Raw genomic sequence first — 13375 nt, forward strand, 5'->3', positions numbered from 1 at the left:
CCACTGATGCTGCAGAGCAGGAGGCACTGGGGAAGCCCCAGGCTCAGCGGCGGCGGGAGCTGGATACAGGGAGCTGGATTGAAGAAGTCAGGATCCGGATCAAAAACAGGAGGTCAGATGGAGTCCTCCCTGGACACCGGCCATTGCAGAAAAGGGCCGAAACTCTCGTGATCACTCAATTTATACTAAATATGACGTATATGGGATGGAATACTCTCGTTGGTCACCTGTCCTGTCTATTACCCCCCATGGAGGTGCAACCTTTTACTTCCTTGTGGCCCCTCTCACTACCCGGCACCCCCAGCGTGGCACACAAGAGCCAGCAGTGGCCTTGGTCACTGTAGGAATAAGTATCAGCAAGAGCCTTTCTGCATCCCAGTCCCAGGCAGTAACTGCAAACATCAGGTGTTATCACTGCCAGTAGCACACACTGTCTGCAAAAACATGCTGCTGACTTCAGAACGTGCAGCCTTTTAGAAGAGACTAAACTGAAAAGTAAAAAATCACTAAACAGAACTGGGGTTTTTAGCTCAAACCAGGACACTGTGTTTGACATCATTTTGTGTAACTAGTTCCTATTTTTCTCTTCATAGAATTTCTCTATTGTTTGTGTGGGTCGCTGATTTAGCAGCAGGGGGTAGAAGATGAAAGAATGTAATTTGCAAAATGAAGACAGTTGGCATAAGCCTCAGTAGCAGATGAAACTATTCCCAATTCTTTTCAGTTGACTAGATTTCAAGTTGAAAATGTCTGTTTAAGGAGTAACGTTAATTGATACCATAGGGAGAGTTTTTTGGTGGCTTTTTTATTAAGAAAGAATCCCATGAAAAGCAGCATTGTGAGATAGACTACATGTGGAGGCAAATATACATTTTCCTAATTCCATAAAGGATGCAGATGACCTCAAACTGGTTAGAAAACAGAAAGAATGAGAGTTTAAGCTTTAGAAGCGTTTTCATGCAAGATAACCATAGGGTATTTGAATTATTTGTTGACTTAAAAAAGACAGAAAAAACCCAATCTAAACCAGTCGGGTGATTCAGCACAGTGCAAGGCTATACAGGTATGTGAAGGAAGCTTTATCTTGGAGCCCCTTATCCTTTTTCACTCCTTTTCCCAACTGTAATTGGGTTTATATGACAAAGCAAATATTTATTTATTCTTTTAAGAAACAGGGCTCTGAAAAATTCCATTATCTGAGGTATGCCTTATCCATGTGGAAATACTAGAATCTGTACATAAAACCAGTTAAAAAAAAGTTAACTTATGAATCTCTTTTATATCAGATTTTACAATAATGTTGTACAGTCTCATTCATATTGCTTTAAAATATGTATTATTTTAATTCTGGGTTGGAGGAGAAAAGGAACTGGTTTTGTGAGGTGTTTTTTATTTTTTAAAACTTTTACCTTCAGGATCATGCTGAATATGACAGAGCAGATAAAGTGCATCAGTGAAACATTATTAGTAGTGCTATTGATGCTCAAAAGAGTGCTTACCTAATGCTATTTAACTTCCTTTTTATAGGTTATTAATGTGGATGATGATGGTAATGAGCTGGGTTCTGGCATAATGGAACTTACAGATACAGAACTAATTTTGTACACCCGTAAAAGGGACTCTGTAAAATGGCACTACCTCTGTCTCCGTCGCTATGGCTATGACTCAAATCTTTTCTCTTTTGAAAGCGGCCGAAGGTGTCAAACTGGACAAGGTATGTAGACTTTTTGTGTACAAAGCTTTTTGGAAATTTATTTGATGTTGGAAGACAATTTTGTTTAAAAAAGTCTATCTGCCTGTCCTTTGGCAGGGGTTGTAAAGGTTGTAGTTTTCTATGTGAATGTGGTTTCTGGGAAAAAGTTCTCTTATGAAGAATGGTCTGATCGTAAAATGAGGATTTGAGTTGCATGTAGATTTTTGGCATTGTAGGTCTGGAGCACTTGACGCTTATATGCATGGATACCTCTGGCCAGCTTATGAGGTGGTTTTGACAGGGAAATTCTCCTCCCTCAGAGGTGGGGTTTACTTTCAGGGAGTAGTGAAATGTGGAACTGTGGAGGCATCTCCTCGGAATTCAAAGAATTCTTTATTTTTAGATTTTAAAAGACTGGAGCGCTGGAATGAACTGAATATCCCTACTCTATTAGTGTTTTCACTAACACGCTTGCGTTTCATCCTCTTCCTAAAACAAATACCACTTTCATTTGTATCAGTGACATCATTTTTGTATGAAGTGTGTAAACTCCGACTATGCTCAGTTATTTTCTGTGTGGCTTTAATTGGAAAACGATGGTTACCTTCCCAAGATCATGCCTGCCTTGGCCAAGGCTGACTCCCAGTGAGAAGATGTAGGCTTTTCTCTCTCTTTGCTGCAGCAGTCCCAGAGAGTACATGTTGTGGTTGAGGTCTCACGCTTGTTTTGCATCTTCCTGCTGTGTTGTAGCTGTGGGTTCTTGGAATTCTTACGTATTCATATGTTGTGGAATTAAGCTGCAATTTGATTTTCTTAGAGATCTTTAGCATTTCCTAGTGTTTTTATCAATAATGCTATTTAGCAACTGCAATTTAAACTTATTTTTAAAAAAACTTTAATTGTAAAAAATCATCAAGATGAAAAGACTTGGTCATAAACAAAGCTGGACAATTTGCATTGTCCAAGCAGAAGTAAAGGCAGACAGGGTGGGGTTTTAGTTTTTTTTTTTTTTTTTTGGTTGGGTTGGGTTTTTTTTGTTTTTGTTTTTAATAAGAGTATAGAAGGCATTCTCCATTCACCTTTTAATGAGAAATGGAGATTTTTCAAGTGTTACAGTATACCCCACACTAAATTAAATTTTAAGACTTACAAGAAGAAAGTAATAAACTTTATTTTGAAGAAAATCACTTTAATTGATTTTGTAGGTTTAATTTACTACATTTTCTAAACATTGAGAATTCAATTGAAAATACTATTTACAAGGTTCTTTTCCATGGCCTGTTAGCAAGTCTGCAAAATTTTCCATTGAGTCTGACATCTCCGATTCCCTCCTCCTTTTTTTTTTTTATCTTTAAATAGAGACGATTAAGCAGGCTGTGTAAGCAGCAACCCTTTCCTCCCTCTTTTGTTTCTTGCCTTCCTTACGTAATATTAAAATACTGTGAATATTGAGAAAAGAGAAATCTGGCAGAAAATGTTCTCTCTGCTGCCTTTTTGCAATGGAGCATTGTTCCTGAGACCTACACTGGGTTTTGTGGGCACAGTTGCAAAACTTCATCTTCACTTGGTGAGATGACCGAGAAGTTTTTCATTTGAGAAAAACTGAATACTGCCCAGCAATTTTTACTTGATTGCATTGATCAGTATTCTTTCTTGTGTTTTCCATTTAATCTCATATTGTATCTATTGATAAGTTGTCAGAATGCACTGATGGCAAAACCTTGAGGTTAAAAAAAATAGAAGACATGTTTTGGAAGCATGGCTAATAGATGAATAATTCAAGATAGAAAAATTGGAGGAGCCGGTATGTTGCCCTGTGGTGTAAGTGACAGATCACATGGTATTTAATGTGAATGTATTTAATAAAAATCAAGGTTTCGTCAAGTTGTTTTTGCTCACATTTTCAGTGCCAATTTGGTTCATCTTGTATTTTAAGGAATCAGCAATTCAGAAACCCTTTTTTTAAACAAAGGGATAAAGGCAACTGAATTTCTCAGAAACATACTGGGAGCTTTCTAACGCTTGTGAATGTAGGGGGTTTTATTTATTTATTTCTTGTCCAGTAAGATTTAGGTATCCAGTGTGAATTTTCAGAAATATGCAAAAAATTAAACATGGAGTGTTGTATTTGAGCTACCTTGGGGAAATGCAGTAGAAGCAGCTCTACAGCTGCTGTGTTGCAAGCATGAAGCTTATTCACCGCGCCAGCTGACTGCTAGTTGTTGAGCATCATTCCTCTTAACCCGTTTGATATATTCCCAGCCGGGTTTTGGTGAACTTCTGTCACGTGGAACTTTTCTGGTAGGTCGGACCTGTCAGAGTTCTACGTCCTTAACGAATATATGATGATAGTTATTTGCAGCATATTGACATAATTGCACTTGGAGAACTAGCTGTGTAGGTAGGCAGTTTTTAGTAGAGAGTGTTTTAAGATTGTAATACTCACTTTGAAAAATGAGCACCTGCACTCACTTTTAACAAGCATGTCAACTTTAACTTCATGCTTTCAATGGAAGAATAATCCAAAGCTGCGACTTTGCTGGTGAGGGTAAGTTGGGGCGCTCCCTGCTGTTTAAAGGCAAAGTGGCACAATACACACACAAAATACACAGTATTGCTGCTGACTTTGTGTTCCGTGTCTATCCTCTAGCCTAAAGCAATTGGCTTGTTACTGTCCGTTTCACACAGTTTGTCTTACGAGCTTTTCATTTTAATCTTCTTAAAGAAACCAAACTTTTACCCAGTGTTTAAATCCTTCTTTCCTGTTGTGCAGGTATCTTATTTTTATGGTAACTCAGTAGAAATCTGGTTTAAAAAATATGACCTTGTAGCACCACAGTAGTTTCATTTAGTGTTTTTGTTTTGTTTTAAATTATATAACAGGTACACTTCTTATCAGCTTAAAAAAAAATTGTCCTGTTTTGTGTTTGTTTTTTGGTTTGTTATTTTTTATTTTATTTTTCTTACCTCTCATTTAGCACTCAAAACTTAGTTTTGCTTTTAACTGAATCAGTTTTCTGTTATAATTTAACTTGAGTGCATGGGAATCTTTTTCTTCTATTAGATAAACACTTCAAAAGTTCTCACAGTAATTGTAGGTGGCAATAAAATTTTCTTAACATCTGCTTCTTTAACAGGTATTCATTATGTGGATTCCAGTTGTATTTTTTTGAAAGTATGCATTGTAAGGCTTGCTTCTCACGTTAAAGGATTTCGATTTTTTTCTTGCATATTTATAGGAATCTTTGCCTTTAAATGTGCCCGTGCAGAAGAGCTATTTAATATGTTGCAAGAGATAATGCAGAATAATAGCATAAATGTGGTAGAAGAACCAGTAGTAGAAAGGAATAATCATCAAACTGAGTTAGAAGCTCCAAGAACCCCTCGAACACCTACCAGTAAGTATGGTTATGCTGTCAGGTGACATACCTGAATGTAATGTGGTACTTTGATGAAAATAGCATTTAATTTGCATTAAATTCTTAAGCAATTAAAAAGGAAACTAATTTAAAACTAAGATACTAGTTAGCAGTACTGCATGCTCTTGAGGTGCTTGCTGAGGATTCTCTTTCAAGAATCTTGAGAGCAAAACTGCCATAGTCAAGTTCTTCAGCTTTAAGAAATAAGTTCTGGGAGTTTAGCTGTTGCATAAGAACACTATGCACTTACGAATACATCTGTTGAATTCCTTTTTAATATATGACCATATTTTCCTTGAAGCATTTCTGAGAAATTTTAATGTTGGGCAATGTTCCAGCCTTCTTATTAGGGAAAAAAGGAAGGTAATAACACATCTACAGTAGGCTTGAGATATTTATTTTGCTCTGAGTAGATAGATGGGTAGAGCGAAGTCCCTTCAAAGATACTAGAATATTTTAGGTAATCTCAGGCAAATGGCTTGATGTTTGAAACTAGGAATTCCAGGTTATTTCAGAGAAATGGAAGCTTAAGTAAATAAGCCCGTTTGTTAGGGAGGCACGTTGTTAATGGTACAAAGAGAAGTTGGATCGGGAGTTTACTGGGAGGACTGCAGTGTGTACTACACCTAGAATTCAGTGTTTCGTTTCTATGATTCTAAGTACTGGCATGCTCTACTCTGTAGTGTGCTTTCACTTTCCTTCCCCCCAGCAAAACTGAGTCCTGTGAATATTTAATACTGTTTTACATATTTTAATGTCTCTTTCTAAAATTGAAAATGAAAATACAAAGCATCTTACTCTTATACAGTAAAATGTTCTCTTTTAATATGGTTTTGCTTGTTTTCTGATTGAATCAGCTCCAGGGTTCAATGCACAAAGCTTACCTAACGGCTATCCCAGATACCCATCTTTTGGAGATGCTTCATCCCATCCTTCCAGCAGACATCCTTCCGTCGGAAGTGCACGCCTCCCCTCTGTCGGTGAAGAATCAACACATCCTTTACTTGTAGCAGAGGAGCAAGTGGGTATTTCCCCCCTCTCATATAACTTAGGTTCTACGTGAATTAGGATTATTCTAATGCTTGTTCTGTAGACTTTCATGTGTGTTTTCCAGTATCAGGTGTAATGTATTTCTACCATATGTTAGATATCTCAAAAAAGTGTTTGCTCTGTTTCTTTCACATGATACTTTGTAGGACAGCTTGCTGAGGAAAAGTAACTATTTTAAGTTGCTCTACACAGTTACATACAGAGATATACAAAGTATGTGTTTCCATGCAGTCTTTCCAGAAATTTCAGTAACTATTTTTAAACACGGAAGCTGTACTTTATAATGAGAGATGCTAGTCAAAAAGCTTCTTTAAGTGTGGGTCTCCTGTTTGCCGAATAGAAATCTCGGGGTAATTTAAGTTAGAAAGGACCTCTAGAGTCCTCTTAAGTCAAATTTTAAAGTTAGGGGTGGCTGGGCAGAGCCTTGTCCTGTCATGCTTTGAATATTTCCAACAAGGGCATTCCACAGGGTTTCTGAGCCGTGTGTTCCAGCATTTCACCACCTTTGCTTTGAAGGCATTTCTCCCTAATATGTAATCTGATTTTTTCCTGTTACAGCTAGTATCCATTGCCGCGTTGCCGCTTAGCCTTTTGCTGAACGTCTCCAGAAAGTGTTTGGCTCTGTCTTTTCTTTATCTGTTAGGTAGTTGAAAATAGCTATTAGGTGCTTTCCTGGCCTTCTCTTAAGACTGAGAAAGGATGGCTCTCTCAGCTTTTCCTTGTATGTCACATGCTCCAGTCCCTCTAATCATGGTCCTCCACTGGACTTGCTCTAGTATGACAATGTCTGTCTTGTACTGGGGAGCCCAGATTCAGTCTCACAAGTGCTGATTTGACAGTAATAATCACTTTCCTTAACCTACTGGTTGTGCTTTTGCCATGCACATTTGGTTTTCATTGCTGCAGGGGCACACTGCTGACTCACATTTGGCTTACCACCCGCCTAGAGCCCTGGTGATTTTCTCCAAGGCTGTTTTCAAGTGCCTGGCCTGTACTGTTGATGGTGTTCTGTACCAGGCACTGGACTTTGCATTTGCTGTTGCTGAATTTCGTAAGGTTTCTATGACATCAGTTCTTCAGGCTGCTGAGAACTCTGACAATCTGGGATAGACTGAAAATTTCAGAGAGTGTGTTCAGTCTCATCATTCAGGTTGATGATGAAAATGTGAGTCAAGTGTAATAAAACGTAATGTGGGTTAGAAAGGCTGTCGTGTGTGACAAGAAACAGTGTTGGAAACCGGAGAAGGTAACGAGAGCAAAGTGCGGTGAAGTGTCTTGTGGGAAAGGATTTGTTAGGAGCCCCCACAGGAGAGTTGAAGTGTTGTTGATGGAGTTATCGAAGAGTAAAGAGTTTAAAAGAATCAGTGTAGGAGTCAAGTGAGCTGTAAATAACACTTCAGCTTGTAGAGCTTGACAGAAGTTGGGAGGGCTAGATGACTGCTGCTGTAAAATACTACTTTTGCTGCTTGGGTATCCAGACACAGATTTATCATTTAGAGAAGGATTCTGTTACTCCAGTCTTTCCCTTTATCCACTGTGGGAACTTGGAGGGATAACCTAGTGGTGTATTCGTGCCTTTCTTAGCGGCATCTGGTGCCAACTCCTGCTCCTTTTTAAATTCTGACTGGTACAATTCATATGGAGTTAAATGTTTTTATTCAGTTTCTGGTATTAGGAGGCTGCTGGCTCTTTAAGAAAGAATGGACTGTTATTCCGGTAGAGCCAACCTCTCTTCTCATTGCTCAGTAGTACATGAGGCGAGATTCTGGTATTTCTCTAATTATCTTCATTTTTTGTTTGTTGGTTGGTTTATTTAAATTTTTAAATGGACGGTATATCTCCTTTGTACAACTCTTAAACAGCTGTTATCACGGAGATTTGTTTTTCAGGTATTTTGATGAGAAAAATACGGAGTTAAGGGAAGAAATTTGAGGTGGGAAAAAAATTGCAAATAGCATTTGAATTTCCTTTCTTTTTTCCTTCCCCTTTTAGGTGCACACTTATGTCAACACTACTGGGGTACAACAGGAGGAAAGAAAAAATCGTTCAAGTGTGCATGCACCACTGGAATCAAAGCTATCAAACACTGAAACAAGTAAAGTGAAAGAAGATCAGATGTGTACTGAGGACAGAGATGCTCAGGTTCTCCTGGAGCCTGAAGGAGTCAAGTTTGTTTTAGGACCAACACCTGTTCAAAGGCAGTTGATGGAAAGAGAGAAACTGGAGCAACTTGGGAGAGACCAAGTTAGCGGCAGCAGCACAAATAACACTGAATGGGACACTGGGTACGACAGTGATGAACGTAGAGAAACACCATCCGGTAATAAATTGGTGTACGAAAATATAAATAGGTTATCAATCCCTAGTGCCTCAGGGGTCAGGAGAGGTCGTTTGACATCAACGAGTACCTCAGACACCCAGAACATTAACAACTCTGCTCAGAGGAGAACTGCGCTGTTGAACTATGAGAACTTGCCATCCTTGCCTCCTGTTTGGGAAGCCCGCAAGCTGAGTAGAGATGAAGATGACAGTTTAGGACCAAAGACCCCATCTCTGAATGGCTACCACAGTAACCTAGATCCAATGCATAATTACGTCAATACAGAGAATGTAACAGTACCAGCAAGTGCTCATAAAGTAGAATTTACACGACGTCGGGACTGTACCCCAACAGTCTTTAACTTTGACATTAGGCGTCCAAGTTTAGAACACAGGCAGCTCAACTATATTCAGGTTGACTTGGAAGGTGGTAGTGACTCTGACAACCCTCAGACTCCAAAAACCCCCACCACTCCACTTCCGCAGACTCCAACCAGGCGCACAGAGCTGTATGCTGTGATAGACATTGAAAGAACTGCTGCTATGTCAAGCTTGCAAAAAGCACTGCCCCGAGATGATGGTACTTCTAGGAAAACTAGACATAACAGTACTGACCTGCCTATGTGAGCCTGGGAGCATTAAATCATTTGCACCTTTTGTGAAGTTTATAAAATTGAAGATGCAAGTACTTTGCATTTCTTAACACTAACGCCTTTTATAGACTAATAGAACTTTTTCTGCATACTTCAATGTACTTGTCTAACTAAAGGGAATTAATGTAGAGCAAATATTCATTTAGGCAACACTATTTCAATCTACAGTAGTAGGAATTACTGCATAGCAGCATCACCACCTTTCACAGTGCCTCTTTAAATTGATTAGGGTCTGAGTGACATGCCAGTTTTGAATTTATAAATATTCTGGTCTGGTGCCTATACTCTTTAGTGGCATTTATAACACTTTCTTTGAAGCCTCTTGATATGTGTGTTATTAGCAGGTAAACCTAATCTTTCAAGATATGTGTCTTTACGTTCATTCCTCATTCAAGTGGCTTCTCCAGAATGAAATGTATGTAAGCATTAATTCACTCAGTTTGACATACACGAGATATATTGGTTCATCTCAAGGGATATAAGCACCACACCTTTTTGTCTGTGGGGTTTGTGGTTTGGTTTTTTTTGTTGTTGTTTCCTTGGGGTTTTTTTAAGACCACATGGGCAAGAAGGCCTCTAATTCCCAATAGTTTTCTTAACTTGTGTGATATTTGAGAGGTCACGTCAAAGTTTGTTGATCAGAGCTATAAACACATCTAAATTCAGCCTTAAGCTCCTTCCACCAGAAGAAAATTCCGAGTGGCATATCAGGTTCCCTGTGAAATCTGATAGAATTTTAATCTCATTAGAATTGTGGAGTTTTTCTGTGAAAGAATTCACAGGTTGGCTGTATGAATTAAGGCTCTCTTATAATTTCTTAGTTCAGTGTGCCTTCCTTCCTTTGCATTTGTTTATTTCTTCTTCATGTGTTCCATAATGTCTTGTTTTAAAAGTCAAATTGTTGTACATAGCTTTAATTATTGTTCAGGGTCTTTTATGTGTTTGTCTTACTCTTCGCATTTGACAAAGAAAGATTCTTGAAGGTCAAATGGTTGTCTTTGTCCAGTGTTCTACTTTTTTATGCCTGACAGAAATACCCCAGCTCTCCAGCAGTATGCATTATTGCACAACTGGAAAGGTTTATTATGCAGTTACGGTCTTCCTCTAAAGCGTCAGACACAGGTTACACGGGAGGCAGGGTACTGGACTTGATAGTTCTTTTATAGAAAATTGTACATTCTAGCCATGTGCATCCATAGTTGATAGTATACTTTAATTTAGAAAGATATGTAGTAAATTATCTGAAGGTAGTATTATCTATGAGGATACTTCTTTTCCTTTTGCATTTGGTGAACTTGGTTACAATGATAGCTGCTCAGTGTTACAGGTACATTCAGGTAGAACGCTGTTGGTTGAATATGCCAGATGAACCCTTAGCAGAAGTTTTTTTGGGGTTTTTTAATACTCGGAATAATTTTAGAATTCTGGCGCTATTGCAGGTGCGTCTAGGTACTAGCAGCAGAAGAGGTTACTCTTGAGCCTGTCATTGCAGAGGAAATGACACTTAGGTGAACTGGTGTGATGTAAAATAACCCTTGAACTGTGAGTGAGGAAAAACGTGCAAGAAAAGCCATTTGGAGATCTGAAAAGAATTAAGGGTCTTCATGCAATATTCGAATTGAAGTTTTATAAAAATCAAACTACAATTATTTTCAGTCTTTTAAATTGTATTCCTGTCCCTTTGTTAACTTTTTCTTTTGTCTTCTCTCCGTTTAGTAGTGGCAGCAGTAGTATCAACTGAAACATGTGTGTCTTGCCACACCATTAAGGGATATCTGGCAACTGCTTCGCTCTGACTTTCCTTATTCTTTACAGACTGTGTGGTACTGAAATACCAGATGCACAAAGAAAACGATTTGCAGAAGTAAAAGATGGAAGTCATTGAGACTATTATGAGGAACTTAACTGAGATTAGGAAAAAAACCTCATTAATGATTTCACGGTCAACCTATGCATACTCTTGTGCTAGACTCATTGGCTAGTGAGGAGACCTTGCTACTCAAGAAGGTAATGACTGCCTAGAGCTACACATTTGGTAGGTCTGCAGTGTTAGTGCTCCTTCACATCTTTGCTGTTGCCTCACCTTATGCTATGGACCAGTCTTGGTCTGTACTGAAGAGAAATTACCAGGTATTGCCAAATAGTTGCTGGATTAATGGTACTGGTGTGATTCTTGTTCTCAGCCTATAGCTCACTTAAATTGGTTCTCTGAGGCAAAAGTGTTTGATGTAGCTAGCTGCCTAGAAATATTTGGTCCTTATCTGCGTAGTATGGGTGTTTCAGAGATACTAATTAATGGGACCCTTAAAACACACCTGTGAGGCAGGGAAGTAATTTGTTGAATTGACAAATGGGGAAAGAGATGCTGCAGGGAGATCCTAAGTGTCCGTCTGAAATTGCACCAACCGGCCATATTCTTCCTTAGTTCCGCTGTACTGTCCTAGGTGTTTATTCTGAATAGTCTCGGATGCAAGGGATCATCTGAGTAATTGTTTTTATGTTGTTGCAAGTTTCACAATACTCTATAGGGTGTGCTTTCTTAGCTCTGATCCCCAGAATTGAGAATGTACAGAAATTTCAACTTTCACTAGCCTTAATTATAGTAACAAATCCGATGACTTATTTTCCAGGACTGTTTTTTTACCCTCTTATATTTTACAGGTGGGATAATGCTTTCTCGTTTTGTGTACACTGCAAACATACTGGGTAGTCTCTGTTACCTGTACTACTCATCTTTAGCATTCCTTGTTTTCTGCCCCTTGAAGTAGATGTAGTTGCAATGCACTTTACCCTTTGAGACTCGGTAAATATTTTTTCAGTTAAGTCTCTTTTAAAGGCTGTGATGGTAGGTTTAGGGACTGTAATCTAGGATTCAGTTTCTGGCTGAAATGTCTCCACAGTATTTAGATGGTATTTATTTTGGGCTCACAAGTGTATAGACTGAGAAACTACAAATATGTAACTGTTCTCTTTAGTAACTAAGACATGGTAAGTTTACATGAACTAGGTCATGCAAAAATTACAGCATCTCCATCAGTTCTACTTTTTCGTCCATAACATGCCTCTGGCTGCTACCTTTGAAGTACATTTGACAAGGGAAAGCCTTTAACTGTAGCTATTCCTTTTATGCAATGATTTGGGAAAGACATATATATTAGTCTATCTTTTAAAAAAGGAAACTGAGTTGATAAAAAAGATGAAATGGTGACCAAAAGTACATAATAAATATTGTACTAGAAATACAGTTAGTGAGAATTTAATCCATTGGTTGTATCAGGAAATTTTTTTTTTCTGAAGTTGATGTCAAGAGGAGGACCAATTTTTAAAAATTTTGTGGTGTTTCTTGGTGACTCCATAAAACAATATAAAAAAGACCATTCTGAAAACCTTAACTTTCATAAGAACATTTTTTGCTTCCCCCAGTAAGTACATTTTGGATATAGAATCATAGAATCACAGAATGGCCTAGGCTGGAAGGGACCTTAGAGATCATCTAGTCCAACCTCCCTGTCATGGGCGGGGACGCCACCTCTCGACTAGACCAGGCAACACATGGGGCCGGGGCTTGAATGTAATGCTGTGTGTCGAAGCACTATTCCTGTTCCTGTTAAAGTTTACAGAACTTGCATTCAGACAGACATTTCATATCATAAACTGCTTAATTTCCCCGCCCTCCCCAGATGTTTGGATATTTGTGTGTGTGTGTTTACACCACTGACTAGGGGTGTGAAAAGGGCTGCAGAGAGGTGTAAACTGTACAAAACCTAAACCAACGTCAAAACAGGGCAGCTCTTCTGCAGGTGACAGACCAGTGGTTGATTTCGCTGGCTTTACAACAGGGTGTATTGGCTCAGAAGCTGATTGTCCTTGGTTTTGTTCTGTATTTAACCACTGTTCTATGAGACAGAGTCAGGAGAGAGCAGGTTGGCTTTGTTCACTGTTGGTGACGTAAAAATGCAAGTTCTGATTGTTAGTTTCTATTTCGAGCATATAATGACGTATCTGGTTTGGACCTCTATTTCTAAGCGGTGTTCTCCTCTTCATGTAAGGTGGGATCAATGGTGAAATTCCATTTCTGCACTGTATTAATTTATTTAATGGCTGCAAATAAGATGAAATTGATTTAGTAGGAACTAATAGTGGACTTAAATCTGAATTTCTCCTGTTTGTCCTAAAGAAGTTTTGGTCCTTCAGTTTGGTAGTTAGAATTAGGTATTTTTGGAATTTAATAAGATCCTTCT

General features: G+C 38.6%; 1 protein-coding gene across 1 annotated transcript in view; it reads left to right on the forward strand.

Annotated features, from left to right (window-relative positions):
* Nucleotides 1-9597, forward strand: part of FRS2 (fibroblast growth factor receptor substrate 2) — a 10741-nt gene extending 1144 nt beyond the window's left edge. The window contains exons 2-5 of the mRNA XM_009878454.1: nucleotides 1528-1714; nucleotides 4933-5091; nucleotides 5970-6133; nucleotides 8155-9597. Coding sequence (XP_009876756.1) covers nucleotides 1528-1714; nucleotides 4933-5091; nucleotides 5970-6133; nucleotides 8155-9108 — 1464 coding nt within the window. The 3' untranslated portion in view covers nucleotides 9109-9597. The remainder of the gene's footprint in view (nucleotides 1-1527; nucleotides 1715-4932; nucleotides 5092-5969; nucleotides 6134-8154) is intronic.
* The last annotated feature ends 3778 nt before the right edge of the window (nucleotides 9598-13375 follow it).

The sequence above is a fragment of the Apaloderma vittatum genome, unplaced genomic scaffold (genome assembly GCF_000703405.1).
Source record: "Apaloderma vittatum isolate BGI_N311 unplaced genomic scaffold, ASM70340v1 scaffold9081, whole genome shotgun sequence".
NCBI classification, from domain to species: Eukaryota; Metazoa; Chordata; class Aves; order Trogoniformes; family Trogonidae; genus Apaloderma; species Apaloderma vittatum.